Raw genomic sequence first — 27340 nt, 5'->3', positions numbered from 1 at the left:
CGTGTTGTTGACAAGAGAAAGGCCGTCGCGCTGTTTATGCTGTTACGAAGATTACGGAGGAGTAGAAGACGAGTGTGGGTTCACCCACTCAACCAGCGGAGAAGACAACTTGGAGCATATCACCACCTTGTCTCTGAACTTCGTCTCGACAGTGACCGGCACATGAAATACTTCAGAATGTCTGCTGAGCAAATGGATCAAGTTCTTTCTTTGGTTGGAGCAGACATCACAAGACAAACAACAACTTTTCGGTTGTCCATCGAACCAAAGCAGAGGCTTGCTGTTACACTGAGGTAAGGACAGTTTGAATACTTAAAAAGTACATGTGTACAGTAATAAATACAATGCTATGTTTCTTTAAATTTGTATTTATTAATGTATTTTGCATATATTTAAAATTTACAAATGAAATATTCAACAAGTGTAGTTATAACAAATATATAATACGTATAGTATATTACTTAACTATCTGAAGTGTAATATTCTAATCAGTCTTGCACATATGGAAAAAAATTTAAATATAAGATTAATAACAGCAACACTGCACACCTTGAAAAGAACATGAACGTAATAACTTATTGGCATGACCTAAATGAACAAATATTAAAATATTGCACACATATTAATAATTCACAATAAGCCAATAAGTGTAGTGTACATGTAACATTTCAGAACTAAGGTAACTGATGGTAAACAGCACCGGAATCCTGTTCTAATCCATGGTGATGGTAGGATGTAGTTGGGGGGGTGACACATGGTGTGGGTGATGGGTCTGGACATTGTGGCAGGAGGTAATGGGGTGGATTGGCTGAAATCCTGGTGTTTGGGTACGTGACAACACAGGGCCAGCTTGAGTGGCTTGATGTTGTTGATTTTCATCGTCTAACTCCAAATTTGAAAGGTAATTGAGGATATGGATCTGTGCCCTATTTCGGTTCCTCGGATGAAGCCTGCTTAGTTTAGGCACTAAACTGAGTGCAAAGTAGTACATCTCATCCTCCTGTCTTGGTACATGTGGTGGAGCAGTAGTTGTTGGTTGAGTGATAATATCCAGAAGTTGTTGTTCAGTTGGACTAGGTGAATCAACTCTTCTCCTTTTTTGTCTCTGTCGACCTTCATTCCTTATTGACTGCACTCTGGGATGTAGGGCGGGTGTATCAGGTACTTGTGTTGATAGTGGAGGAGTACACGTGCCTTGGAGTGGTGTGGGGGCTGGAGATATTTGACTTTCCAGTGCAGGTGTTGCTGGCCTTTGCATAGCAGTAAAGGGACTTTGTGATCTGCTTAGCTGGCAGATCTCTGCATCAACATCCTCCTCAGCCACACTCATATCCACTGGTTCATCATCCAGTTCCAAAGTGTTTTTTGAACTGAAATAATAACAGGTGTTATTAATTGTACATGTACAATGTAATATAGCTATGCATTTTGAAAACATTTAATCATTAATAAAAAAAGGTACTTCTGAAATGTTACAAGTATTGTTTCCAATACGTTGTTGAGTTATAATGTCAACATCTGACATATACTAACCTTCTGACTTGCATATGGGGCAACAGGAAAGACATCACTCGTTCATACTTCCACTCCTTGACAGTGCCACCAGCAGAACCACTAGGCATTTTCTTTTGTTTTTTACTTCTTACAAAAGCATCTCTTAACAGCCTCCATCGTCGCTTGCATTCAGTAACTGAAATAGAAAGTACATTTATAATTTAATACATTGTTGTTTCTTTTGTTCACAGATTCCTTGGCACAGGGGAAAGTTTCAGCAGTCTAGCATTTCAATATAGGCTCGGGATAAGCACCGTGGCTCAATCTGTGCACATGACATGCAGAGCAATTGAGCGGAAAATGATGGCCTCACAGTTTCCTAAACCAACAGAGGAAATGTGGCAAAATATTGCTTCAAAGTTTTGGGAGAAATGGAATTTTCCTAATTGCATGGGTGCAATTGACGGAAAACACATCACCTTAGTGTCACCAGCACATTCAGGGAGCTTGTATTTTAATTACAAGGGAACATTCTCTATCGTCCTCCTTGCACTGGCTGATGCTGAGTACCGATTCACTTTTCTGCAAGTGGGTGACTTTGGAAGAACAAGCGATGGAGGAGTGTATAGTGGTTCAGCACTTGGACGAGCAATGGAGGCCAAAACGTTGTCTGTGCCTGCTGACTGCCCTTTGCCAGGGTCTGGAGCGCAAGGGCCAATGCCATACACCATGGTGGGAGATGCGGCATTTCCTCTCAAGACATATTTGATGAGGCCATTTCCTGGGAGGCAAATTCCACAATGGCGACGCATTTTTAACTACAGATTGTCTCGGGCACGAATGGTTATTGAGTGTGCATTTGGCATTCTTGCATCCAGATGGAGGGTTCTCCACACAAAGATGAATGTGAAGCCATCGAATGCTGATTCTGTGGTCACTGCAGCCTGCATTCTCCACAACTTCCTCCTGAATCCTTCCGAGAACCAAAGGTGGCTGGATGAGGCTGAAGAAAGAGGGGAAGTGCTACCATGTGTGAGAAATATGGGTGGCAATAGGGGATGCAGGGAAGCCTATGATGTACGCGAGAGGCTTTGCACATTTTTCAACTCCCCAGAAGGCTGTGTTTCCTGGCAAGAACAGATGATCTAGACTTGTATTATCATAATCAAAGAATTTGAAAATAGTCCTGCGTTGAACGTACAGGACATGTTGACTTGTAAATAGTTATATTTTTGTGTGTGGTGGTAGAAAAAAATTATGGAAAATTGTTGAAAGGAAAAATAGTAAAAAATATAAAATACTTTAAATAGTTCTTGTCTCATTTTGTGTAAGGACAAATGTTTAGTTTTTCATAACATGAAATATTGAATATACATATTTGTACAAAAATATTTCCTTTATTTTTTTCAATCTAAATACATTAATGTTAATCTTAATATATAACTGTTCATATATTTGTCTGCCTGAATACATGGAAGTAAATCCAAATATTTATGATTATAAATATACACATGACAGTGACGTGACATAAAGCCAAGTATGGTGACCCATACTCTGAATTCGTGCTCTGTATTTAACCCATCCAAAGTCCACACACACACTGTGAACACACACCCGGAGCAGTGGGCATCATTTATGCTGCGGCGCCTGGGGAGCAATTGGAGGTTCAGTGCCTTGCTCAAGGGCACCTCAGTTGTGGTATTGCCAGCCCGAGACTCGAACCCACAACCCTAGGGTTAGGAGTCAAACTCTCTAACAATTAGGCCACAAGTTCCCCATTGACATTGATAATATGCAATTTTTACTTTTATTATATTAAGAACATAGACATTTAAACTAAAAATTGCATTTCTATATTCAAAATGTAGAAATGTATAATATTTACTAAAATGAAAAATCATCAAAATAGTAATGTGTACTCCAGATTTATATTTATACATTATGTACACTTTCAACATACTTATTTAGATGTACATTGATACATTAAGACGTTTTATAACAACCTCATGGTCTGCCCTATATAAATGACATGTAAAAACATACAAATGTATGTACAACGAGCTATTTAATGCGTAAACTTAAATGTATACACCTACATGCTAATGACAAAAAAAAGATAGCAACACTACTGTATTCACGAACAACACATAGGCTTTACAGCAATAATATGTTTGTAATCATTTTGAAAAACCATAAACATAAATAACGTAATGTTATATTCTTTACGCTTATATATTGACAGTTGCTGGAGTAGTTTAGTACACATAAACATGACACAAAGATTTGAAAACTTACTGTCGACACCAACAGCCGACGAAACTGCTTCCCATGCCTTTTCCTTTGTAGTCAAATCTTTGTACAATGCATTCTGCGGGTCATACAGAAGTTTGTGTTTTTCGACCTCAACGATGAGCCGAGTGTCATCCATGTCGCCTTGTTTTTGAAAAGGTTGGTTTAGGTCCACCTGTCATTGCCTGCTGGGATGCGAGCCTCCAACGATGGGGAAAAACATATCTGATCGCATTATGCAACTAAATTTTTCATTTTTTTTTTTTTAAATAAAATAATTGTTTTGAAATGATACAACTGAACTGTGAAATTGAAATGTTTCCTTTTGGCATGAATATAGCCTGTTGCTGGCATGCCGTTAAATCCTTAAAAAAAAAAAAATTCTTTATGTAATGTACTAAATGTACAAAGTAGTTTAAATGTGCATAATTTCAGTTTTTTTTACAATTTCAGGTCAATTCATGTTCATTTTGCCCACACACAATCTGCTGTGCTGCACTTGCAGCACAGCAAAAATAGACTCGGTACGTAAACGATCGCTGCACTGCTGCAGACGCACCGCTCCTGGAACGCAATGACGGACCGCAACTGCGTGCAGTGTGAACGCTCTAATCCGTTAACATGGGTGCGTAAAAAAATACGCAACGCATACGCACTGCAGACGGATTATGTGTGAAACAGGCGTGAGGCAGAGATCCAAATGCAGCATTTTATTAAAGTAGATTGGTCGTACAGGCAGGGTCAAACCAGGGACAGACAGGTATGGCAGAGATAGGCAGAATCATGGTCACAAAACAGGCAGTAGTCAAAGGCAGGCAGATATCAATCACAGAACAGGATAACAAGGCAAGGGTCAAAGACAGGAACAGACAGGAACAGACAGGATAACACTTGTAATTGACACACAGGGTAATCAAGACTTCAAAAACTGGTGGTGTGAGTGTCCTTTATAGTCCTGTTAATGTACTGCAGCTGGGTGTGGTGATTAGTGATAGTGATTGATGGAGTGAGTGCAGGTGATTGGCAGAGAGGATTCTGGGTAATGTAGTCCGGGAACTGACAGGAACATACGGTGATCATAACATCATCACTGTCATCATAGTCTCTGGCCTCCTCTATGGTTTCCTCTTCCTCTGATGTTGAAACATCTCTTGTGTCCTCATGTGGAGCCCATGTCCTGTCCTCAGCCCAGTCAATACTATGTAGAGTGCTTAAAATATGAATCAATGACACTCAACACGTCAAATCTCAGATCAAATATGTATAAAAACTACTACTTACACAGAGTTTTAAATGTGACTGAAGTCACTTTCATCGATGTCATCATTAATGTCCAGCGATGACATACTAACAATAAGAACATGTAGAAATAAAAATGTATAAGATAAAATTGTTGCAGATACACATAACACAAAGTATTGTTATCCGTCTGAATTTTCTCACTACCTTTAATCACTTTCAGAAGTTCAGTGTTTTTTCTTCCAACACTATATCCTTATATTTTGTCAAAAATATTTTTTATGCCTGACTACAGAGCCAATACTGAGGAAACGTCTACATTACATAAAGAAATCTTCCAAACTTTGCTTCATGTTTCTCTCTACTATAGTTTATGTCAGTTTTAAATCTGTTGCATTGAATAAATGTAATAAACAAACAACCTACCAACCTTACCATCAATCCTTTTCTATTGTCCTACAAAGAAGATTAACATCAGAGCTACAAAAGTTCTATTTCAAGCCAGAATTCATCCTGACATAAGTAAAGAATCTTGCATGACTTAAGAATAGAATTTATCTTCCAGAATCTGGCAGTAAGGTGTGGGAGTTCACTTTTAGTCCATCTCTTATCCTGAAATGTCCATCTTGCAGAGATGGACTAAATGATCTTCCAAAACTTACTGCCATATTCTGGAAGATAAATTCTTCAAACAGTGGTACAAGAGGATGTGGTGCTGGTCCTTCAGGAGTCACTCTCAAGCTGTCTGTCTATAAGGCCTATAAAAACCCAGTCTTCATGTACTTTATAACACTTCAGCTTGTGATTCTTATTAAGAGCAGGTCATTTTTTAGGATTCTTCACCTAACCTAAGTCTCTGAGATCCTGACACCTCACACTTCTGAAGACTCCAGGTACGTTTCAGTACTGGGAAATGGTGGCGCTGGAGACTAAAGGGTTCCTGATGGTTTCACACTTAATTCTTCACCTTAATTCTTAATAATTTTGCAGTTAACGTGTCTTTTCTTCTCCAGCTGTTTTTGTATGACCCAGCTGACCCAATGAGCATTTCACTGTCCAATGGTCATGCTTTAACTTTGCAATTTCTAGTATTACATTAGTATTGCGTCCTTCTCATGAGTATTTAATAATTTTTGACTTTTATGTCTGAGTTAAATCTCTTTTTTGGCTCATTTTATCTGTAAAAGAAACCCTGCCTAATTATTCTGCACACCTGAATATAGGGCATTTTTCATTTCCAGCCTTCATGAACAATTATATATCACTTATAAATGATTAAAAACAATATTAATAGTAGTTATTAAGATTGATGTGGATTGGAATTGGTAAAATGTGCTTGGAAAAAAAATATGATCAGAAAATCAACTTGCCTAATAATTCTGCACTCCCTGTATGCAAGCACTGCCACAGTAAACTGCGATACAACACAGGAAACACAAGCAACATGCGAAGTCATCTGACGACCCATCATCCTGAAAAGTTTGCAGATTCTCTCACAAAGAAAGTCCTGTCCGGTCAAAAAAACCCTGAAGGAGGCATTTTCAACAACTATGCCACACAACAGCGCAAGGGCTCAAGAAATCACGAGGTACATCGCGGAATACATAGCGTGTGATTTACGTCCCTTTTCTGCAGTAAATGGCAAAGGATTTAAAAGGTTAGTGGCCAAGCTTGAGCTGAAGTATCAAATGCCGTCGCGGGCTCATTTTAGTCAAACTGTGTTCCCTGCTCTTTACCGTGAGACAAAAGAACGTGTCATGTTGAACCTTAAACAGTCTGAGTGCATTGCTATTACCACTGATGGGTGGACTTGACGAGTGAATGGGAAATGCAGAGTTACGTTTTACAAACTAGACAGCTTAGCGAAATCACACACTGGCGTAAACATAGCTGAAGTCCTTAAATCTGCAGTCAAAGAGTGGGGGCTGGACAAGATTGGAACAAGGATCGCTGTTGTTACTGACAACGCAAGCAACATGCGAGTAGCATTAAAGGAAGCCGAACTGTCCCCTCACATTGCGCACACACTAAACCTGGCCTCCCAAGCAGGTTTAAAGGTCAACGCAGTGAGCCGCCACCTCGGTAGAGTCAGACGTGTAGCTAGTTTTTTTCACCGCAGTTCTACAGCCACAGCCGTGCTGACCACCAATCAAAACTACTCAATCTCCCTGTACATAAACTCATTATTGATGTAGTGACAAGATGGAATAGCTCTCTGGACATGGTGGAGCACTACCTTGAACAGCAACAAGCTGTTGCTGCAGCCCTACTGAGTGATGAACTGAGACACAAATCACGTGAAATTGACACTTTGGGATCCACGCTTTCGGACCTTGCAACATCTAGGCAGTGGAGAGAGAGAGGACGTCTTTGAAAGAATAGCATCACAGATGCAACAACAGGTAAAAAATGTTAACGCTGTGCCATAGAGAAAATTGAGAGAAATACAATAAAATGTAACAAAATGCTGATATAATGTCTTTTTATCATTTATGAACCAGGACCAAGATGTGCTGCCCAGGAGCCCACATCCAGCAGATCTGGACGACAGCAGCGCGAGCTTTGTGCCTCCTCTTAAGAAGCATGCCCTTAAGGACCTCCTTAGCTCTTCTTTTAGCAGTAATCAAGTCACAGGTGGAATTCAGGCAGAAATTGACTCTTACTGCAAAGACTGGGGTCATTTCAGATTAGATCTGAACCCAGACAGACGGGAGGAGGAAGAATGAGAGTGAGATGGGTGATCGATTATAAATAGCGCTGCGTTTGTAATCGATTCTCCAGCTACAAAAATAGGGTGATTTTTATCTACCCTCTCTCCCTCTTCTTCCACCTTCCTGTATATACGTATATCATGCTCAGATGCTGCTTATGGTCAGACTAATAGCTGAGCCCATAGTTTTTATCGGCCCACTGTTTTGTTTGATAGTAAGAGGATCTTTTAGGCTTAAAAGAACAGCAGATTCCACCCTTTCATGAGATAAGGAGTGTTAGGAGTCTTTGGTCATTGAGCCGCAGGGAGGGGTCTTTATTTTATGTTTTAAATAAGACTTTGTTTTCCTGTATAGTTTTCTTTGCATGTAGCAAAAGATTAGGGGGGTTTTCTGGGCAAAACTGAAGTTGTTAGGTGGCTAGTATATGTTGTGCAGGCCACAAAATGGCCGCCTCTTAGCCACCTGCTTAGTAGCGTCTCATCTGCTGTTTCTAGAGTAGTTTGAGTTGGCACTCGTCACTTCAATTTATACAATGTCGGCGGCTTTGATCGGCCGCCTGACATTTTTTGCTTGGGTATGTTGCTTTCCTTTCTTTTATAGGGATTAGAAGCAATATGTAAAACAGGCTTTGTTTGCTGTTTTTCTTTGCCCACAAGCTTAGCGGCTAGGCTAGAGCTAGGAGGGTTATTTGCGAATAACTTTATGTATATTATCCTCTTTGGATACATATTCCTAGTTTTGGCCTCCTCCCGAGGGGGTTGTTAGGCCGCATGCCCACTATCCCCTATTTATGTAGGTGCATGGGTTGAGTTGACAGTTAGGTTGTAAACTATTGTGGTACTTCCTGTTCTGTTATCTCAGGTGGATTAGGCCCTTATCTTGTTGAGGCAGATAAGTTATGCAGGTTTTTGTTAGGCCCCACGTTCTAGAACGCTATGTCAATAAGGAAATGTTTTCTTTTATAGGCCACTTGTTGTATGCTACAATCAAGTTGAGTGGACATTACTATCATGTAGTTTTTGTCCTCTATGGCTTAGTAAAGATTTGAGAATCTGTATGGAAGAACAATTTCCTTTTTTGAAATGACATATATTAAAGCTGCTCTGTGCTTGCTTTAAGTTCTAGATCCTTGCCCTACATATTTGTATGTGAGCTTAGTATGCTGCCACAGGTTGGCACCTGTCACATGATAGCTGGCTTGTTTTTAACCACTATTGTAGACATTGAGGAAAGATGGTGATTTTTTTTTTAGCTTTCTGTTTTTGGTCATCCCTTCGGTTAATCTTTCTAGCTTAGAATGTAGGCCTGTTTGTTACATAGCCTCTCTCTAGGTAGCATTGGTTAAGTTACCATGTTTTGGTTTGATCATTTTATGGTCACATCACTTGCACTGCCACGTGTTGTGCCACGTGTTGTTTGAAGTGTAGGCCCTATTGGCCTCCTTTAGACCATGTTGGCTGTGTTGGTTCCCTTTAGCCAATTGTACATCATTGCCTGTTGGAATGTGTATTACTTGGTTCCCTATTAGATCACGAGCTGTTGCTACATGCGGCGTGAATGGGTAGGCCCTCTTCGGCCTCCTTTCTAGTGTGCGTCTCTTAGTGTTCCAATTGGGCTGCCGCTTCTTGTCTCTGATTTGGTAGGCTCTGAGGAGCTTCCTTCTCAGTTCACTTGATGGCACAGTCTGGTATACCTTACAGTTGCTGTAAGCAACCTGTTACTAAGATCATTGGCCCTCCTTAGGCCTTCCTTTTTAGTTTACTGGGTGGCTCAGTCTGCAAGTGTATATTTACAATGACCGAACGCCACTTGTCACTAGGATAGTAGGCCCTAGGGCCTCTTTCTCGACTGACCTGCTGTACGGGGTGCTTAGAATCTGAACACTTCAGGAGCATGCTTGACCTGAGCGAACAGGCCACTTCAGGCCCGTTTGCGTCAGGAAGCAGCTTTTGTATATCTCTTCTGAGGAAGTTTTGATACACTGCTCTTTGGTGGTCTAGATTTGCCAATATACTATAATCGTTGGCCCTCTTTAGGCCTTCCTTTTTAGTTAACTGGTTGGTTCAGCCTGCGAGTGTATATTCACAATGGCGAACGCCACTTGTCATTAGGATGGTAGGCCTTAAGGGCCTCCTTCTTGGCTGACTTGTTGTGCGGGATTGCCTTGTATCTAACCACTTCAGGAGCCACGTGGCCTGTTTTGCGTCAGAGAACAGTATTTGTGTATCCCTTCTGAGGAAGTCTTGATACACTGCTCTTCAGTGGTTTAGATAACTGCCAGTCTGGCTTCGGCCTCTTGTTCCTGATTTGGTTGGCTCCGAGGGGCCTTCCCTTTCAGTTGACTGGTTGGTACACTCTGGTATTGACTACAGAAAGCCGTAAAGCCATCTGTTGCTAAGATCGTTGGCCCTTCTGAGGCCTTCCTTTCTAGCCGGCTGGTAGTTGCGACCACTTTAGAGCACTTATGACCTGAGCAAACAGTCCACTTCAGGTCTGTTTTGTAGCAGGGAGTTGTATATTTCCTTCTGCGAGGATTTATGCACTGCTCTTTGGTGGTCCGATTGTGGCAGCCACTTGCTGATGCCAGATGTATACTAAGGTAGGCCTCCTTCTCGGCCTCTGATGTAACATTTGGAGTTCAGCTAGAGTACTCTTCTCGCTGAGGATATAGTGTGTTTGCTAAATACTCAGAGTGGCTAGCCCCTCAGTGGACTGTAGTAAACCTTACTGAGGTTTGGTTTCTTACTATATTGTCTCACTGAGCCTAAGAAGAGATACTAGTTGAGCTCCAGCCACCTAGATGTTTAAGGTGGATTTTGTATGCTCCTAGTAAAGGCCAATGGACTTACACCATATGTTGAGAAAAGGTGGCCTATAAGGCCTAGGAACCTTTAACATATGGCATATGTTGATTTGTTTGTTGATCCGAGGATCTCTTCACACGCTGTTGGCCACGGGTCCGGATGGTACTTAACCTCCTTTGTGTTGGTTAGTATCCTTTCTGGTACCTAAGAACACTGCCATGAGCTGATGCCATGCATTTGTCGAGGTGACAGGCCTCTCTAGGCCTTCTTTGACAAAGTATTGGCGTATGTGGTACTCCTCTAGTTGATAGAGTAAAAGGTGCTTTTACCGAGTACACTGCTTGTTGGCTCGTGTTGGATAGCATGTGCAAACAGGCAAAGTGTTATCTCTGCTTCAGAACAGAGCAAATGTTCGGGGTGGCTTCTCTGGGCCACCTTCTGAATATTCTGATGGTTCATATCCATTTGTCATGCTGTAGGCCCCTCTTTGGCCTCCATGAGTGTTTGCCCATTACATGGTCTACCTGTTAGGCGAGCTTTGTACTTCCCTTTGGGTTGCGTACATAATAGTGCTTAGCTCCCAAAGCTGATTATGGTGGTTGGCTCTGTCCAGGACTCCCACTGGGTTTCAGCCTATAGGCTGGTTTGTGCTTCCCTGAATGATCAGGCTTTAGCGCACAGCCTCCTTAGTGCGTTAATCAGGCACTAAGTAGATCCTAGATGAGCGGAATACACTCCCCTCGATCTGAGGGTTCATAGCACTCAAGCTGAGTTCTGCTCTCCAGGATGCCCATCTCTACGCACGAGTTGGGGTGCTCCTGCCTTTCTGCAGTCACTCTTACCCGCTCCCTTTAGTGGAGGTTGCGTCTTGGAGATTCTGTGTTCAGACAGGGATGGCTTCAAACCTAGCATGTCTTATGTTAAGACCAGGTTAGCTTCCCTGGTGGCATTGAGGGTGACACTGTCCCCTCTAGTGGCTGGGCGGGGTCCCTTTCTTGGCTCCCTACCCTCATTCCCTAGAAGAGACCACTCTGTCTACGGAAGTGTGGATCTCAGAAGCTCTTAGCGGCCTTATCAGGTCTTCTCTCTTTGAGGAAGACCTCTTATAGGCCTAGCTTGGGCTAGATGGCCTTAGGGAATGCTGTCACTGACATCCAGGTATATATATATATATATATATATTGCTGTTGTATTGTGAAGTGACACTTTCATAAACTTTTCTATACTCCTCTGATTATATAATGGTAAATATTACAATATCAAAGCACAACAACAGTGATCAGCAATAATGATAAGCCTAAAACTCACAATAAAAATATAAAAATATAGATCATAACACACTCTTGGAGGTAAGAAGTGGATTATCCTTCACCTGAAATGCAAGGCAAGTGTTGTATGACAATAATTAGAAGTTTCCACAAATCCCTTCACTGGATTGGGATGTTCTCTTTTATTCTGGACGGCAAGGGCAGTGACTGTAACATTGAGCGTATTTTGTAGTATTAAACACATATTTATACCGATTTCATCAGGCTCCGAAAATTCTTCAAAAAGAACACAAAGAATGGCCTTCTCAGCTGCCATAGTTGCAACTCCTGCATCATCAGAAGAGGGTGTTCAACACACCTCCGTTTCCATTTAAAAACCGTTTTGCAATGCAGCCATGATGTTGGTTACCGTATGGGCAAGAACTATAGAAGTTTAGGATTCAGCATTATGGCCAGTTCCTGAACCTGTGAGATGTTGATATTAAACAAATATGTCTTTATTATAGTTTTCAATCCTGCAGGTCATTAGACATGACATGGAATCACTCCAAGACGTGGTTTTTATTTGGTAGTTAAACATTTACATTTTAACATTAAAGGTTCTATATTGTAATGAATTTAATATTACATTCTGTCTAAGTTACAGTCAGGAGGCCATTGAAAAGATTATTTGTGCTGTAAGAGAGAGAGAGAGAGAGAGAGAGAGAGAGAGAGAGAGAGAGTCTTAATGGAAGCAGGGATGTTATCTTAAACAAAACAAAGTAATATCACAACCAAGACAATCCCAGCTGACTCTTTTAAAACTAATTTATAATGATCAGACATGCTTTAAAAATGGTTAAGAGACCATGTAAAGAACTAGGTAAAACCTGAAAAATGCAACATTTAAATGTTTTTAGAGTTAACACCAAAAAAGCAAACCTTGAAATGAGCAGTTAATAGTCATGTGTATCTAGTATGTGTGTGTGTGTGTGCGTGCGGCAAATGGGGCAGACCTTCAAGAGTCTGCATGCTGTGAAGTTTGACGTTTACAACTGTGTGTGTGATTGCTCTAGACTCGACATCAGAGAACCAGAAAGTTTCTATTAAGAGTGTCCACATCACAATTTAATTTGCTAAATAGGCAGCAACTCACACTAATGACCCCTGACATTGAAGACTTTACTTACTGATTTAATTACAAATATGTGAAACATTTCATTTTTAACTTGACTGAACCTTTTAGCAATATTTCTGGTATTGAATAAACTACATTTATACTTGAAATTTTGCTTATTTTACTTGATTACTGATTCTTGAAAGATAAATTGATTTGCCCTTTGTCTGAGTTTCAAGGTGTCAGGTCTGTTGATAAAAGGCAGCGCTGTTTTTTTTGTTACAAGTGTTGTTATGGAAATACCAGATGAGGGACGTCAGTAAGACTTTCGCAAACTGGCAAGGACTTGAATGTCCTCCGAACGTCCGCCAGCGAAGGTTACAAAGCGGACCAAACGCGGACCTAGCGGACGTTCACAACGTCCGGGGGACGTCCCTTGTTTGCTGGGTTTCAGTTTGCACTGACACATGAATAAACTCGTACAACCTTTTTTAACATGCTTCTTTGTATCATTTTTGTCACTGTTTTGATTTTAATACAAAGATTATCTGATAAATATGGTTAGATTTCAGTTCACTTATGTGATTGTAGACAATGCGGCGTCTGAACAGGACTTTTATTTTGGAGTGACGACGTGACGTCATAAGACTAAGCCGAGCTCCTGCATCTGCTGTGATTCTGCTGAAGAAAGGTTTGTTTTTAAGAATTTAAGCTGTTTTAATCGATAGAAACAGTTCAGTGCCCGGTTGCATAAAGCACCTTAAGTTTTTCCCTTAAGTATGACACTTAAGGCGTGATTTCCCCTTAACTAAGGGAATGACTTAAGGGTGTTGCATATAATCTCTTAAACTGTTCTCTTAGGTAAGGGAAACCGTTAAGTGTTTAACGACAGCATCCCAGGTTTTGCCGTTAAAAAATTCTACTGTTGCCATGGACACGTTATTTGTTAATACGTATCGTGGTAAGTTTTCACAGAAAACAACATAATATGGATAAGGAAAACAAAAAAGAAAACCAAATATGAAAGAGACGAGAAACTCAAATTGATTGTTTACTCAAAATTGAGATTTCTGCCGTCATTCACTCACCCTGACGCCCTCATGTCGTTCCAAACCCATAAGACTTTCATTCATCTTTGGACAACAAATAAAGATATTTTTAATATTCTCTCATCATTTATGTCCATTTATTGAAAGACATCCATATGATTACGGCTGTGTCGGAAGCTCAAATGTGCGCGCAAGAACCAATGAGGGTTGTTTTTGCGTGTGATGCACGCACGTTTGCGCTTCCGTTTACCATATAAGATATGTTATAAGATGTTATATTTCATCAATGTTTATGTGAATAAACCGCTAAAGTACAATTTGTCTATCATTAAGCGGCCGATCGTGGCACGTTATACGACTTGGATTGAACCTGCTCACTCTGTGTAACACTTAAGGTGAAGTTTTACGAACCTTACGATATACTTAGGGAAATGAAGGTTAAGGGGCTTTATGCAACACTTACGCATTACTTAAGTGAAAAATATATACTTAAGGGAAATTCTTAAGGGTTTATGACGTTTCGCCTAAAGAAACCCTTAAGTAACACTTAACGGTTATTTTCTGCAACACCCTTAAGTTTAAGGGAAACATAAGGGCGATCTTAAGGGAAAATTACACTTAAGGTGCTTTATGCAACCGGGCACAGTGATTTATAGTTATAGTGTGTTTTGTTTTAAACAAGTGATGTGAAATGAGTTTATTTACTATTTAATGTAACATTGTGATTTTTTTTATCTAACTGTAATAAAGGATATTTGTGTGAGTAAAACTCATCCACTGATGAGAAACAGTAAACCTGCGTCTCATTTCTCTCTCTATATATATCATAAATCAGTTTATCATGAACACGAATTCAGTCTCTGGAGAGTTATGATGAACTTTTCAACTCCGAGTCAATTGAATCAAATATTTAGAGAAATGATTCAGTGAATCACGACTCGTGCTGCTCAAACATGAACGAGATCAACAAACACTAACAAACTAACTTATCATGTTTTCATCAAAAAGTAATCATTTAAATATAATATATAATTCTTTAAATACCAAATGTAGATCATAAACTTCTAAATATGAAGTGTTTAATTTACAGTGTTAGTTTTGAGTGTTTTTAACAGGTTATTTAAGACTATTAACTCTTGTTATTCTTTTCTTACAGATGGAGTTTATTAAAGAGGAGACTGACGATATGAAGATAATTATTAAAGATGAGACTGAAGACATGAAGACTGAAGATATTGAGGAACAAACAGGTTGGTTTTATTCTCATCGTTTTATTGATCCTAAAATGTCCAGCTCTACAGAAATAAAGAATATTTTGTGCAACTTTAAACCCAACATCTACTTCTGAATAGAGAACAATGAAAAACAAAAAACTTTGAGCATCTTAATGCTCAAACGTGCTTTATTTACATTTTAACATACCTGAACATAAACAGCAGTAATTGAACATTAAATCAAGCAAAAAAATTTTTTTTATAAATAATAATTTAATGTGTGTACGTGTGTGTGTCATATGGAGGAAAGTCAGCAGGACAAGTGTGTAAAACATTTTGAACAGAGTGAACTGATAATATTTGATGAAACCAGTGAAAATATTCACCTTGTCATTTGTGGTACAGGAAATCAATAAGCGCTGATAGATGAAATGGTGTGAAAATTACATGTTGAGACAAAATGATCATGGTTGTCATTTTAATGTTCTGTAAAAGTTCTGATACAAACTGAAATAAGTTCAGTTAAACTAACAAATTAAATCAGCAGCACTGGATTTGTGTGAATAAACATTAAAGGGAAAGTTGACCCAAAAATGAAAATTCTGCTGTCATCCCAAACCCATATGAGGGACATGGGTCATTGTCGGACATGGGTCATTGTTATGTGCTCATAAATATAAATTTATGTGTAACTCCTAAATGCAATGAGATATTTTTACCAAGCTTGACACACTGTATGTATGGGCTCACTGTGAGGACACATAAAAAAAATGGTTGTGCTATAATTAAACAAAACCTGAAATTTGCTTTTTCTACAGTACCATTGTACCTTGAGAAACAAAAAACGTAACTGCAAAATGACCAAAAATGATCTAAAGCCGTAACTCTGCAATGGTTTTGCATATTGACACCAAACTGTGTGTCATTGTTATGCCAAACTGACCACATCGATTAACTAACAGTGCCACCTACTGGTCAAACACAAACGGCAATTTATTTTGTTACTTTATTTTAAGATGACGATTACATTGTAATCACTCAAAGAAGAACTGAATAATTTTAAAGGATTAGTTCACTTCAGAATTAAATTTTCCTGATAATTTTAACTACATTTATTTACTACAGAGGTAGGGTTAAAGTTTGGTTTAATTTCATAATTAAGCATTATTAACTCATTACTATAGTGTGTAACTACATCGCTTTAAATGTGATTTGAATAGGATTTCAAACCACACATGATTGTAGCTTGAAATGGATTTGTATGAATTGCATTTCATGTGATTTATTTATTTATTTTGCAGTTCACACTTGCTAAATCTGATTTCAATCAGATATGCACAAAAATCAGATTTGGACTGATGGTGTGAATGTAGCCCAAGACTTTGTTGATGTAAAATTACGAACAGATTTTTGATATCTCGATCGCTGTTACCATGGCACCGGATTTATTTGAAATTTAGGGTGTTTTCACACCTATGGATCGCTTGTTTTGTTCCGAAACAGGGACTAAATTTGTTACAATGTTGCTTTTTTTTCTTGGTTCGGTTCGCTTTCACATGGCAAAATTTCAAAGCGTACCAAAATGCGTTAAGGTAAGTCACATGGGAGTAAAACTGTCCTCTTATTGGTCAGAATTTTCTCTGCGTCATCCATCAAAATAATGATTGACAAGTTCGCTCCATGAGTTTATTGTGGCTTTATTTGTAACTGTCGAGACACACACAAACACTTTATAAATGTAGCTCTCTCCCGCAGTTAATTCATATTTGCTGCGGCAAATTCAAACCCGCGCTCTTTCTCTCTCTCCATCTCTGGATTTCCCAGCGCTGTCTAGTAGGCGACCTGTTGTCCGTGTGTCTGTCGAGAGAGACCATTTGAATTTTATAATGAAGCAGAGCGGGAATTGAGACTTCGTCGGGACAGCATTCTCGCACGGAGAAGTGTAATTACACACCAGAGGCGATCGTTGGCTTTCAGATAATGTAAATAATGTGCTCACTCACAGAATCAGACATTACTGATTTTTATATAATATTTTCCGTTATGAAAATGATATAATTTGGTTGGTTGGTCCGTTAACTGGGTCGATTGCTTTCACATCTCAAGCGCAGGTGTGAAAGCACCCTTAGATCAGGGGTTTTCTACCTGTGGGGCCCCTAGGGGGTGCGAGCACCCGATTTTACTATCAAATCATTAGTCATCCACTAGAGGGTGCAATTTCACTATTCTCCCAGCTAATCAATGGCTATGGTTACAGCAGGTTTGGCGCAACTGAATTTGAGCAAAAACATCTCAAAACAAATGGACTGGTGGCTTGTAAAATCAAGAATATCAGATTTATAAAAACTGAGATTAAACGGTTATTTCACCCAAAAATGAAAATTGTGTCATTAATTACTCACCCTCATGCCGTCCCACACCCGCAAGACCTTCATTAATCTTCAGAACACAAATGAAGATATTTTAGTTGAAATCTGATGGCTCAGTGAGGCCTGCATAGGGAGCAATGACACTTCCTCTCTCAAGATCCATAAAGGTACTACAATCATATTTAAATTGGTCCATGTGAGTACAGTGGTTCAATATTAATATTATAAAGCGACGAGAATATATTTGTAGCGCCAAAAAAAATGTGGCTTCAGACTCGATCGGAATCGGACATTACCTCCCGATCAGGGAGGTAATGTCCGCATGACGACGCATCTATTGGTTAATATGGTTTGTTTAAAATAGCAACGTGGAATACAGACAGAGTTCAGATAATGTATGTTTCAGTCGATGGATGCGCAAAACGTTACAACAACGATAATCAGAAAGCGTGGACAAAACAGTCACTCTTTGTAAACTGTTAACTGCGAGTGCCGTCTGCTCTAATGTCCAGTCATTTACGCCGTCATCACCCGGGTGTTGACACACGTTGCACACGTTGCTGTCTGTATTTAAACTAACTCGTTTAAGCCTTGCTGATTTAAACCTTAAAGAACAAGACGCGAAAGAGAACTCGCACGCGCTGTGAGAAGATTTCTGTGCGCTCATCCGAAGCGCGCACACGCTTATTCCAGTCAGCGCGCAAATACTGAGTTCTCTTTCATGCCTTGCGCTTCGGCGGCCACATTCATACAAAAATTATGTCAACATGCCCGTCCTAGCGAGTATCCTAGCAAACATAGTCGGTTATGTCTTAAGTGAACGTATATTAGCCGAGAAAGACAGCGCATGTGGAACAGTAGGCTATATGTACTGGATCGTGCATGTCTTAAAGGGAAAACAACTATTCCTGCTGCCTGTATTTAATGTTAAATCAAACAACAAATAACAAAGAAATTACTCACTGCTCTTGACTGAATAGTTTTTGTAACTTCAATAATGATTAATCTTTATTTATTTTATACAGTAAAGATAATATGCAGTGATATTTTATATTTGATTACTATTTGAAAACCAAATACCTGAAAAACCTGAAAAGCACTGTTCCTGGATCTGTTTTTTTGCTCTTCTTTATTCTTTTTTCTCGAGGGCAAAAAAACGTGATCGGGACATCCCTATTATTTAGTGATGGCCGATTTCAAACCACTGCTTCAGGAAGCTTCGGAGCATAAATGAATCAATGTATCGAATCTGCTGTTCGTAGTGCCAAAGTCACGTGATTTCAGCCGTTGGCAGTTTGACACATGATCCAAATCACAACAGAGCTGTTGAGAACATATCCACATCGCTATGATCAGATGCTTTCTTTATGCTACCACCACTTTCATTTTTTGTTGTCTGTTTATTTTGTTATTGAGAGAAAAACGTGCAGTACTTATCACATTCTATCAAACACCTCTCAGGAGTGCGGATGGCATTGGCAGATTCAGTGAGTTTCCCGAGTTTTGGATTATATAACATGGTCTATTTTGCAAACAACTGACTCTTGTCAATCTGATGCTAAAGCCCCGGGTATACTTCACTTTCCGCGCCCTGTCGTGTCCGCACATCCTTCAAAGTATACTAAATGGATGCGGATGCGGATGCGTGCAGATGACCGAGTTCGACACATGCGCAATACAAATTTTTTCTATACTCTTTACCAGACTTGTTTCATCAATGGGACATTCGTCGGGCAGGATCGGAGAAGAAAAATAGTGCATCCACCATTGTAACATAGTTCAGAAGATACACCAAGATAACAGGAATCAAAAATGATGGAGAAGGCATGCCTCTTGAGTTTACTCTTCTTGTTTTTGAATCGCTCTTTACTCATTCTTCTTCGACTGCACATTGTGCTCAGTACTGTGCGTATTGTCACTTAGTGGACTCTTCTTTCCTGCTTGCGCTGTTGCACGAGCACCGTCCGCACGGAGTATACCTGGGGCTTAACGCTATTGATGCACCTAGCGCTTCTCCGGCTATGTGTCAGTTTACGTTCTGAGATAACGCTGACATCTGGCGGTTGGGTTTATAAGCACAATAGCACAATTTGACTTGCTGTGGAACAAATAATAGATTAATAAGACCAAAGATTGCCGTTTTATGTACTCAAATTGAATTATGTCTCATGTTTAACCACTATAAGTGTCAGTGGTAAATCCCCGAAGCACTGCCCGAGATGAAGCTGTTCTCTGCGCTTACATGACCCCTGAATGGCCGCTGATGCCCTGGAGCTCGCATCTCTCAAAAACATCTAAATTAATTGTAAAATAGGCGCTATTATTAAATATAAGTCACATATATATATATAATGTATGTATATGTATGTATATATATATATATGTATGTATGTATGTATGTATATATATATATGTATGTATGTATGTATATATATATATATATATATGTATGTATATGTATGTATGTATATATATGTATGTATGTATATGTATGTATATATATGTATGTATATATATGTATGTATATATATGTATGTATGTATATGTATGTATATATATATATATGTATGTATATGTATGTATATATATATATATGTATGTATATGTATGTATGTATATGTATGTATATATATGTATGTATATGTATGTATATATATGTATGTATATGTATGTATGTATATGTATGTATATGTATGTATGTATATGTATGTATATGTATGTATGTATATGTATGTATATGTATGTATGTATATGTATGTATATGTATGTATATATATGTATGTATGTATATGTATGTATGTATATGTATGTATATATATGTATGTATATATATGTATGTATATGTATGTATATGTATGTATGTATATATATGTATGTATATGTATGTATATATATGTATGTATATGTATGTATATATATGTATGTATATATATGTATATATATGTATGTATGTATATATATGTGTGTATATATATATATATATATATGTGTGTGTGTGTGTGTGTGTGTGTGTGTATATATATATATATATATATATATATATATATATATATATATATATATATATATATATATATATACATATATATATATATATAATGTATGGATTATGCAGGCCGTCAGCAGCTAGGAATTAAGTCCTACCATGATGTACAGGGTACAACAGGCCATATTTTATTCCTTTAGCCCTTAAGCCGAGTTCAGACTGCACGATTTTCAAAGTAGTCGGGTCACTGTTCTTTTCACACTGCATGACTATCTTGGCCAGCATTCAGTCGTTGCTGTGTTCAAACTGCACGATGGATCGGAGACAGAAGGTTTCACACTGTGTGACTTTACAATAGGAAGAATCGCCGACAACTCTGTCTGGCACGCAAACTACGTATCACAACCAAACACACGTGAGACGTGACAAGGAAACAATGCGATATCACGCGTTCAAGACCGGAGTTCTCATGTGAGACTGGCCCTGCGTTTCAATCAGCTCCCTAGCTCCCTAGGTAGTGAATTCAGTATATAATGAAAGTGAATGTGGCTGATACCCTCATCAGTGCCCTGACTACTGAACTAGGGAGCTGATTGAGACACACGGTGGGATTATTATTAAAAATAGTAGCCCGCAAGAAGCTTGAAATATGAATTGCCTGTGTGCTGATTTGCAGCGAAAACAACATAAATAAAAGAAGAATATGGAGGAGGACATGTTTGGAGAGACTGTGGATTGTGTGTTCTGCAAAGACAGTTGGAACTAAATAAATAACTTTTCAATGTGCTGCTGTTGCGGATGGTCAAGCAAATGTTTGTGTTTTGTTTCCGTTTGATAGAATTCCCTCCCCGAACTCTCCGCTGCTCTGTATCTTGCTCTCTCATTGGCTGTCGGTCATCGCCGATGTAGTTTTCAGTCAGAACACTTTTCACACAGCAGGATTTTGAATCGCCGACAGGTCCAGATATTTAGCATGCCAAATATCTCACGGGTGTCGGCGACTCGTCTGCGATTCTCTCAGATCGCGTCTTTGCTCATTCACACTGCGTGATTGTCACTCGCGTGAACGAGCACCGATTTGCCTGTGATTTCGGGCATTTGTCGGCGATTTCTCAAAACCTGTCGGCGAGCTAAAATCTGGGCTTTAGTTTCTCCCGTGGACCGTCAAGCAGTTTGCGTTGGGAAGACACCTCTGCTGGAAAGTCCGGAAAGATACTGATATGACTCCCATCAAAAGAGAGTGGGCTTTGGTTACGGGCGAGCCGCAGTATCTTAGTCTTAATTGTATCATGATGTATCCTGGCAATCATAACTTGCGGTCTGTTGTTCACAATGGGGCCAATGCGGTGAGCTCGGTCAACCTTTGTCACGCGGAAAATGATCTTCTCCCGATAGTGAAGGCAATAGGCCAGAGACAAATTGTGTGGGGTTGCCCTTCTCGATGTTCTCAGAAAAACCAGCTATCTTGATAATTTGTCAATGATATCTGGCCTCTAAATCCGTTACCTTGGACTTCAGAGGCACATTCTTTTTTGATAAACTTGCTAGAGTGCCCTCCACTGTGTCGGCTGACGAGGACGAGCCTTTTTGACAGTCTTTTTAGATTTATTTATCATCAGCATGTTAATCATGTTGAGTGATCAAATTTAGCAAGAGCAACAAAGTTTTAAATTATTCATTTCAACAAGTGTGATGGAGCTAATTGAAAACACGTCCTACACCATGAGCTGCTCTCTAGCGCTCTTTGGTATCGGGGGTATTTTTACGAGTACGTGTACAAGTATATGAGCTTGGTATCGGCCCAATACTGGTGTACATCCCTACTGAAAACCCCTGATTTAGATCATGTTGAGGTTTTATGTGTAATCATGGGAGCTGATTAATTATTGTTTATGGTCATGATGCGTGGCACATATTCAAGCATTTAAAAAAGTCCTTTTATAGTTTATTTTATAAAAAACTGACAACTGACTACAGGTCGGCTCCATAGTAGATTTCAAGCAATCAAGAGCTTAGAGAGTTACATGTAAAGTACTAGACAGATTCTGCTAGTATTGGACATTTACAAGTAACAGTATAACTGTAAAATGTAAGTTTTGTGCTAAGGAAAGCACATCTCATAAGTATTAATTTTTTAATTGTTTTTTTTTTTTTTTAAGTTGCCAGCCATCACCAGCATTTTTGATTATTACAAAACTTTAATGACCCCAGAAGATTTTGTTGTATGAATAGCTGAACATGCAATATGTCAAGAAAAATAACACAGATGATTGCATTAGTTTGCATGTACTTGATCAAAGCTTTTATCGCTTCTTCCTGCTGCTGCTGCTTCTGTGTTTTGATCAGGAGGTTTTGTACTGATTCAGATAAGTAAAAGCACCCCTACCGTATACCAGGAAAATTCTGTCAATGGTGGAAAGTTTTGTGTCAAATTATTCTCAAAATGTGTCTTAAACCAAAATTAAGGGTGTACTCACACTTGTGAGCACTTTTGACCCTCAAAGTCTAGTTTGTTTGGCTAGTGTGATTGCTCCGTACCATGCCCTGGCCCGCTTGAAGAGATTAGGCTCGGAACGGCTGTAGTGAGATCGCTAACCGTGCCGCAGTAGTGTGTGCTATGTCTGACATCATTACAATGACAAATATCTTCTATTACTAATAGCATAGTTGACTTTTCAATTAACTTAATTAATTCAAGTATATTTAGGTTTATAACAGTTCTGGTTCTCGCCTTATTGGTGAACAGGAATAGTAGTCTGCAAATTTCTCTATCAATGTCAGCTCTCCTCTAACAAGCTGATGATCTTAACCAGATGTGAAAAATACAGGAGACATACAAAATGTGCAGTGGTGGGTCCCTGTGGACCAGGTTTGAAAACCACTGGTGTATTGAGTATAAGATCTATAGACGGTATGGGCAACTCTGGTTCGGGAGGGACACTATTCTGAAGAGTTTAGCTCCATCCTTGATCAAATACACCTGCAAAATTTAACCCAACCCCAATATTTAACCCTTATTCTTGAGGACTGCTTGAAAATTACAGGCACATGTATTTAAATAGAGATAAAACCGAACTATGCAGGTCCTCCAGGACCAAAGCTGCCCATCCCTGATCCATAGGGTATGGTATAGATCAGGGGTGTCCAACCCTGCTCCTGGAGAGTTACCGTCTTGCAGACTTCAGTCCCAACCCTGCTCCAACACACCTGCTGTAATTATCAAGGAACCCTGAAAATCCTGATTAGCTGGTTCAGGTGTGTTTGATTGGAATTGGACCTGAAATCTGCAGGATGGTAGCTCTTCAGGAACAGGTTTGGACACCCCTGGTATAGATCATACATGTTGTCAGTTTTGATGCTTTAAATGTCTAAATTGTTTTGTCTATTTTTGTTCTAGACCTAACAGCACTGAGAGAGGCTAGCCATGAACTTAATGAAAGGGAAGAAGAGAAAGAACATTATGATAAACATGATTTTATGACTGGGGAAAGGTCAACGCTGGCTAAAAAGACTTCCTCACTAAAAAGAGTTCAAAAGACAGGAACTAAAAGATATTTCACCTGCCAACAGTGTGGAAAGAGTTTTGATCGACATAAAAACCTTCAAGTCCACTTGAGAATTCACACTGGAGAGAAACCCTTTTCTTGCCGGCAATGTGGAAAGAGCTTCAGTCAAAAGGGAAGCCTTAAAGTCCACATGAGAACTCACACTGGAGAAAAACCTTACACCTGCCAACTGTGTGGAAAGGGTTACATTCAAAAAGGAAACCTTGAAGTTCACATGAAAATTCACAATGTAGAGAGTCCGTTCGCCTGCGTACAGTGTGGACAGAGTTTCAGTGAAAAAGGAAAACTTGAAATCCACTTGAGAATTCACAAAGGAGAAAAGCCTTACACCTGTCAAGAGTGTGGAAAGAGTTTCAAACAAAAAGGAAGCCTTAAATACCACATGCAAATTCACACTGGAGAAAAGCCTTACATCTGCCAACAATGTGGAAAGAGTTTCAGTGAGAAAGGTAACCTTACAGCACACATGAGAATTCACACTGGAGAAAAGCGTCATACCTGTCAAGAGTGTGGAAAGAGTTTCAGTCATAAAGGACACCTTGTAGTCCACATGAGAATTCACACTGGAGAAAGCCCATTCGCCTGCCAACAGTGTGGAAAGAGTTTCAATGTAAAAGGAAGCCTTGAAAGACACATGAGAATTCACACTGGAGAAAAGCCTTACACCTGTCAAGAGTGTGGAAAGAGTTTCAGTCATAAAGGACACCTTGTAGTCCACATGAGAATTCACACTGGAGAAAGCCCATTCGCCTGCCAACAGTGTGGAAAGAGTTTCAATGTAAAAGGAAGCCTTGAAAGACACATGAGAATTCACACTGGAGAAAAGCCTTACACCTGCCAGCAATGTGGACAGAGTTTCAGTCAAAAAGGAGGCCTTAAAGACCACATGAGAACTCACACTGGAGAAAAGCCTTACACCTGCACTCTGTGCGGGAATGGCTTTACACGGGAACAGATCCTTAGGGAACACATGAATATTCACACTGGAGAGAAGCCTTTTACATGTGATCAGTGTGGAAAGAGTTTTGCATATAAATTGTCACTTTATTTTCACATGAGAATTCACACTGGAGAGAAGCCATACACATGTGATCAGTGTGGAAAGAGTTTCGCACATAAATCGTCACTTTATTGTCACATGAAAATTCACACTGGAGAGAAGCCATTCATGTGTGATCAGTGTGGTAAGAGTTTCAGATTAATGGGTAACCTGAAGGAGCACATGAGGATTCACTCAAAAGAGAGCTGTTTTAGACATTGTCACTCTGGAAAGAGCAGAGGTGTAAAGAGTACCTGAAAATCATACTTGAATAAAAGCACAGATACCTTATCTGCCTCATCTCCTAAATCAAACACCTGAGATTCACAACTAACTGCTAATGCACTTGCATTCATGTAAAGTAGCCTTGTTGGCAAGTTTGTGTGCGTAAAGGCAAACATAGAAGATATAATACCTACAATGCCTTTTTTATAGCAGAAACTGCTGCAGAAATATTAGGTGCCATGCAAAATGTAAGTATTGGAGTAAAACATACATTTACTTGTTTACTTGTGTCAGGTAAAGAGTAAAAGTTGCTAATATCTTGATACAAAGTAGCCAAAAAGATACTTAAGTACAGTTACTAACTGCATTTACTCAAATACTTTACACCACTGGGAAGTAGTTCCACAGACAGTCTCCGTAACTGGCAGGTTTAAAGAAAATTACCGTTGTTTGGCAAATAAATAAATAAATTAGGGGCCGTTACAAACACATTACCAATCATGGCTTTAAACATAAAGCTTATGTTTTAATATTTTTCCACTTGCGTGAGCAACATAATATATATATTTAAAAGTATTAGTTCATACAGGGTTCCCATGGGTCGTGGAATTTTAAAATTTCTATTCCACACATTGAAAGTCAGGAAATTTTATATTTTTTGTCCAAGTCATGGAATATAAGGGATTTTAGTTTGTTGCTAAATTTATGCTAAAGCTGTCGGACAAACATCTCCTCTTATGCCACTCAAATTCTTTAAAACAAGATGGGTAGAGAATGTCCCAATTACAGAGGGAATGATCAATATATTGACGAACTTAAATATGTGAATGCAATAGAGGCAGGCAAATTCCCTAATCCTGGAAATCCTGGAACCTAATCAAACAGGTCAATTATGGATCATTTTATCAAGCCTGATATGATTGCTAATGCAAACACAGTATTAAAACTGATGTCAATAGATGGCACAGACAAAAACAATCTCATTCATGCAACTAAAATTCATGTGAGGGTTTTCTGCAGACAAAATGCTGAAGGAACTGGTGTCATCACAGAAGATTAGTGAGAAGAGAGTGCTGGAGTTCAGGATGGTTTGCAGAAAGTGCTTACTGACACTTGCAGGGAAATCACAAGAAAAATTTCCACTTGTGTGCAGCATGATCCAGGGAGGATGGCAAGCAATAAAGATTCATCATGCATCAACAAGTTGAAAAACATCCTCAAACTGCTCACTGAGACCAAACAAGTAGAAGAAAATGAGTGCGATTGATATTCTCAAACAGTACAGGAAGTTCATCAATAAGATTGCTGAAGAGAAGGGCAGATTTCACTGACTTCAATCCTGTCACAGGTCAGGTAGATACCCTATTCTATAAAAAAGCAAGAGAAAAGGTGTACGAAACACTGTGGAATGTTGTGGCACTCCTCCTAATGCTCTTGCATGGAAATTCCGTAGAGCGAAGTTTTTCAGTCAAGGTTGAAAACATGAGGGAAAGTGTGGGTCATTTTAGGTCAGTAGGGGGAATTGATAACTCAAGGAGCAGAAAAACTAAACGTGAAAAGGAAAACTCTGATGAGATTGATGAGCTGAAGAAAAGGAGAACAGACCTCCAGGAGGATGCCTCAGCTATGGAGCAATCTGCTGATGACCTTGCATTAAAGGCACAAAGTGTAGGCAATCTTACATTGATTGCTCAGTCAAACAGTCTAACACGGTCTGCAAAAACTAAATGTGAAGAATGAACTTGATCACAAACAAAAGCCTTGTGTTTAACCTCTGAAAACAATTAATTTCTGTAGAATAGTATCAGTCCATTTAACAAATAAAAGAAAAAAAGTAGTGTGTATGTGTTTAAGTTAGATTTGTAATAAAACAACTGTGAATAAGTAAATAAAGTTTGAAAAATACTGTTTGTGGCTGTTTTTCATCTGCTCAGTCCATTCATTATAGGTCATGGAAATACAGCTTTTTAGTTTGTGAAAGTCAAGGAAAA

General features: G+C 39.2%; 1 protein-coding gene and 1 long non-coding RNA gene across 3 annotated transcripts in view; one reads left to right on the top strand and one right to left on the bottom strand.

Annotated features, from left to right (window-relative positions):
* The window catches only part of LOC137006263 (oocyte zinc finger protein XlCOF6-like), a 165444-nt gene extending 139920 nt beyond the window's left edge, over positions 1-25524 (top strand). The window contains exons 1-3 of one of the 2 annotated variants that reach the window (XM_067366908.1): positions 13563-13592; positions 15107-15200; positions 23917-25524. In XM_067366908.1, the coding sequence (XP_067223009.1) occupies positions 15107-15200; positions 23917-25382 (1560 nt within the window). In that variant the 5' untranslated portion in view covers positions 13563-13592 and the 3' untranslated portion in view covers positions 25383-25524. Of the gene's footprint in view, positions 1-13562; positions 13593-15106; positions 15201-23916 lie in introns of those variants that run through there. The other variant, XM_067366900.1, reaches the window with a different exon arrangement.
* On the bottom strand, positions 4493-14351 carry LOC137007869 (uncharacterized). Its single transcript, XR_010892683.1, has 3 exons — positions 13990-14351; positions 5065-5130; positions 4493-4981 (listed from the first exon to the last, which is right to left on the bottom strand). It is a non-coding gene; the product is annotated as an uncharacterized lncRNA (long non-coding RNA).
* Positions 25525-27340: the final 1816 nt, after the last annotated feature.

Source organism: Chanodichthys erythropterus, chromosome 3 (genome assembly GCF_024489055.1).
Source record: "Chanodichthys erythropterus isolate Z2021 chromosome 3, ASM2448905v1, whole genome shotgun sequence".
Taxonomy (NCBI): domain Eukaryota; kingdom Metazoa; phylum Chordata; class Actinopteri; order Cypriniformes; family Xenocyprididae; genus Chanodichthys; species Chanodichthys erythropterus.
The sequence above is the reverse complement of the archived record's forward strand: the minus strand, read 5'-3'. Positions and strand labels throughout refer to the sequence as shown.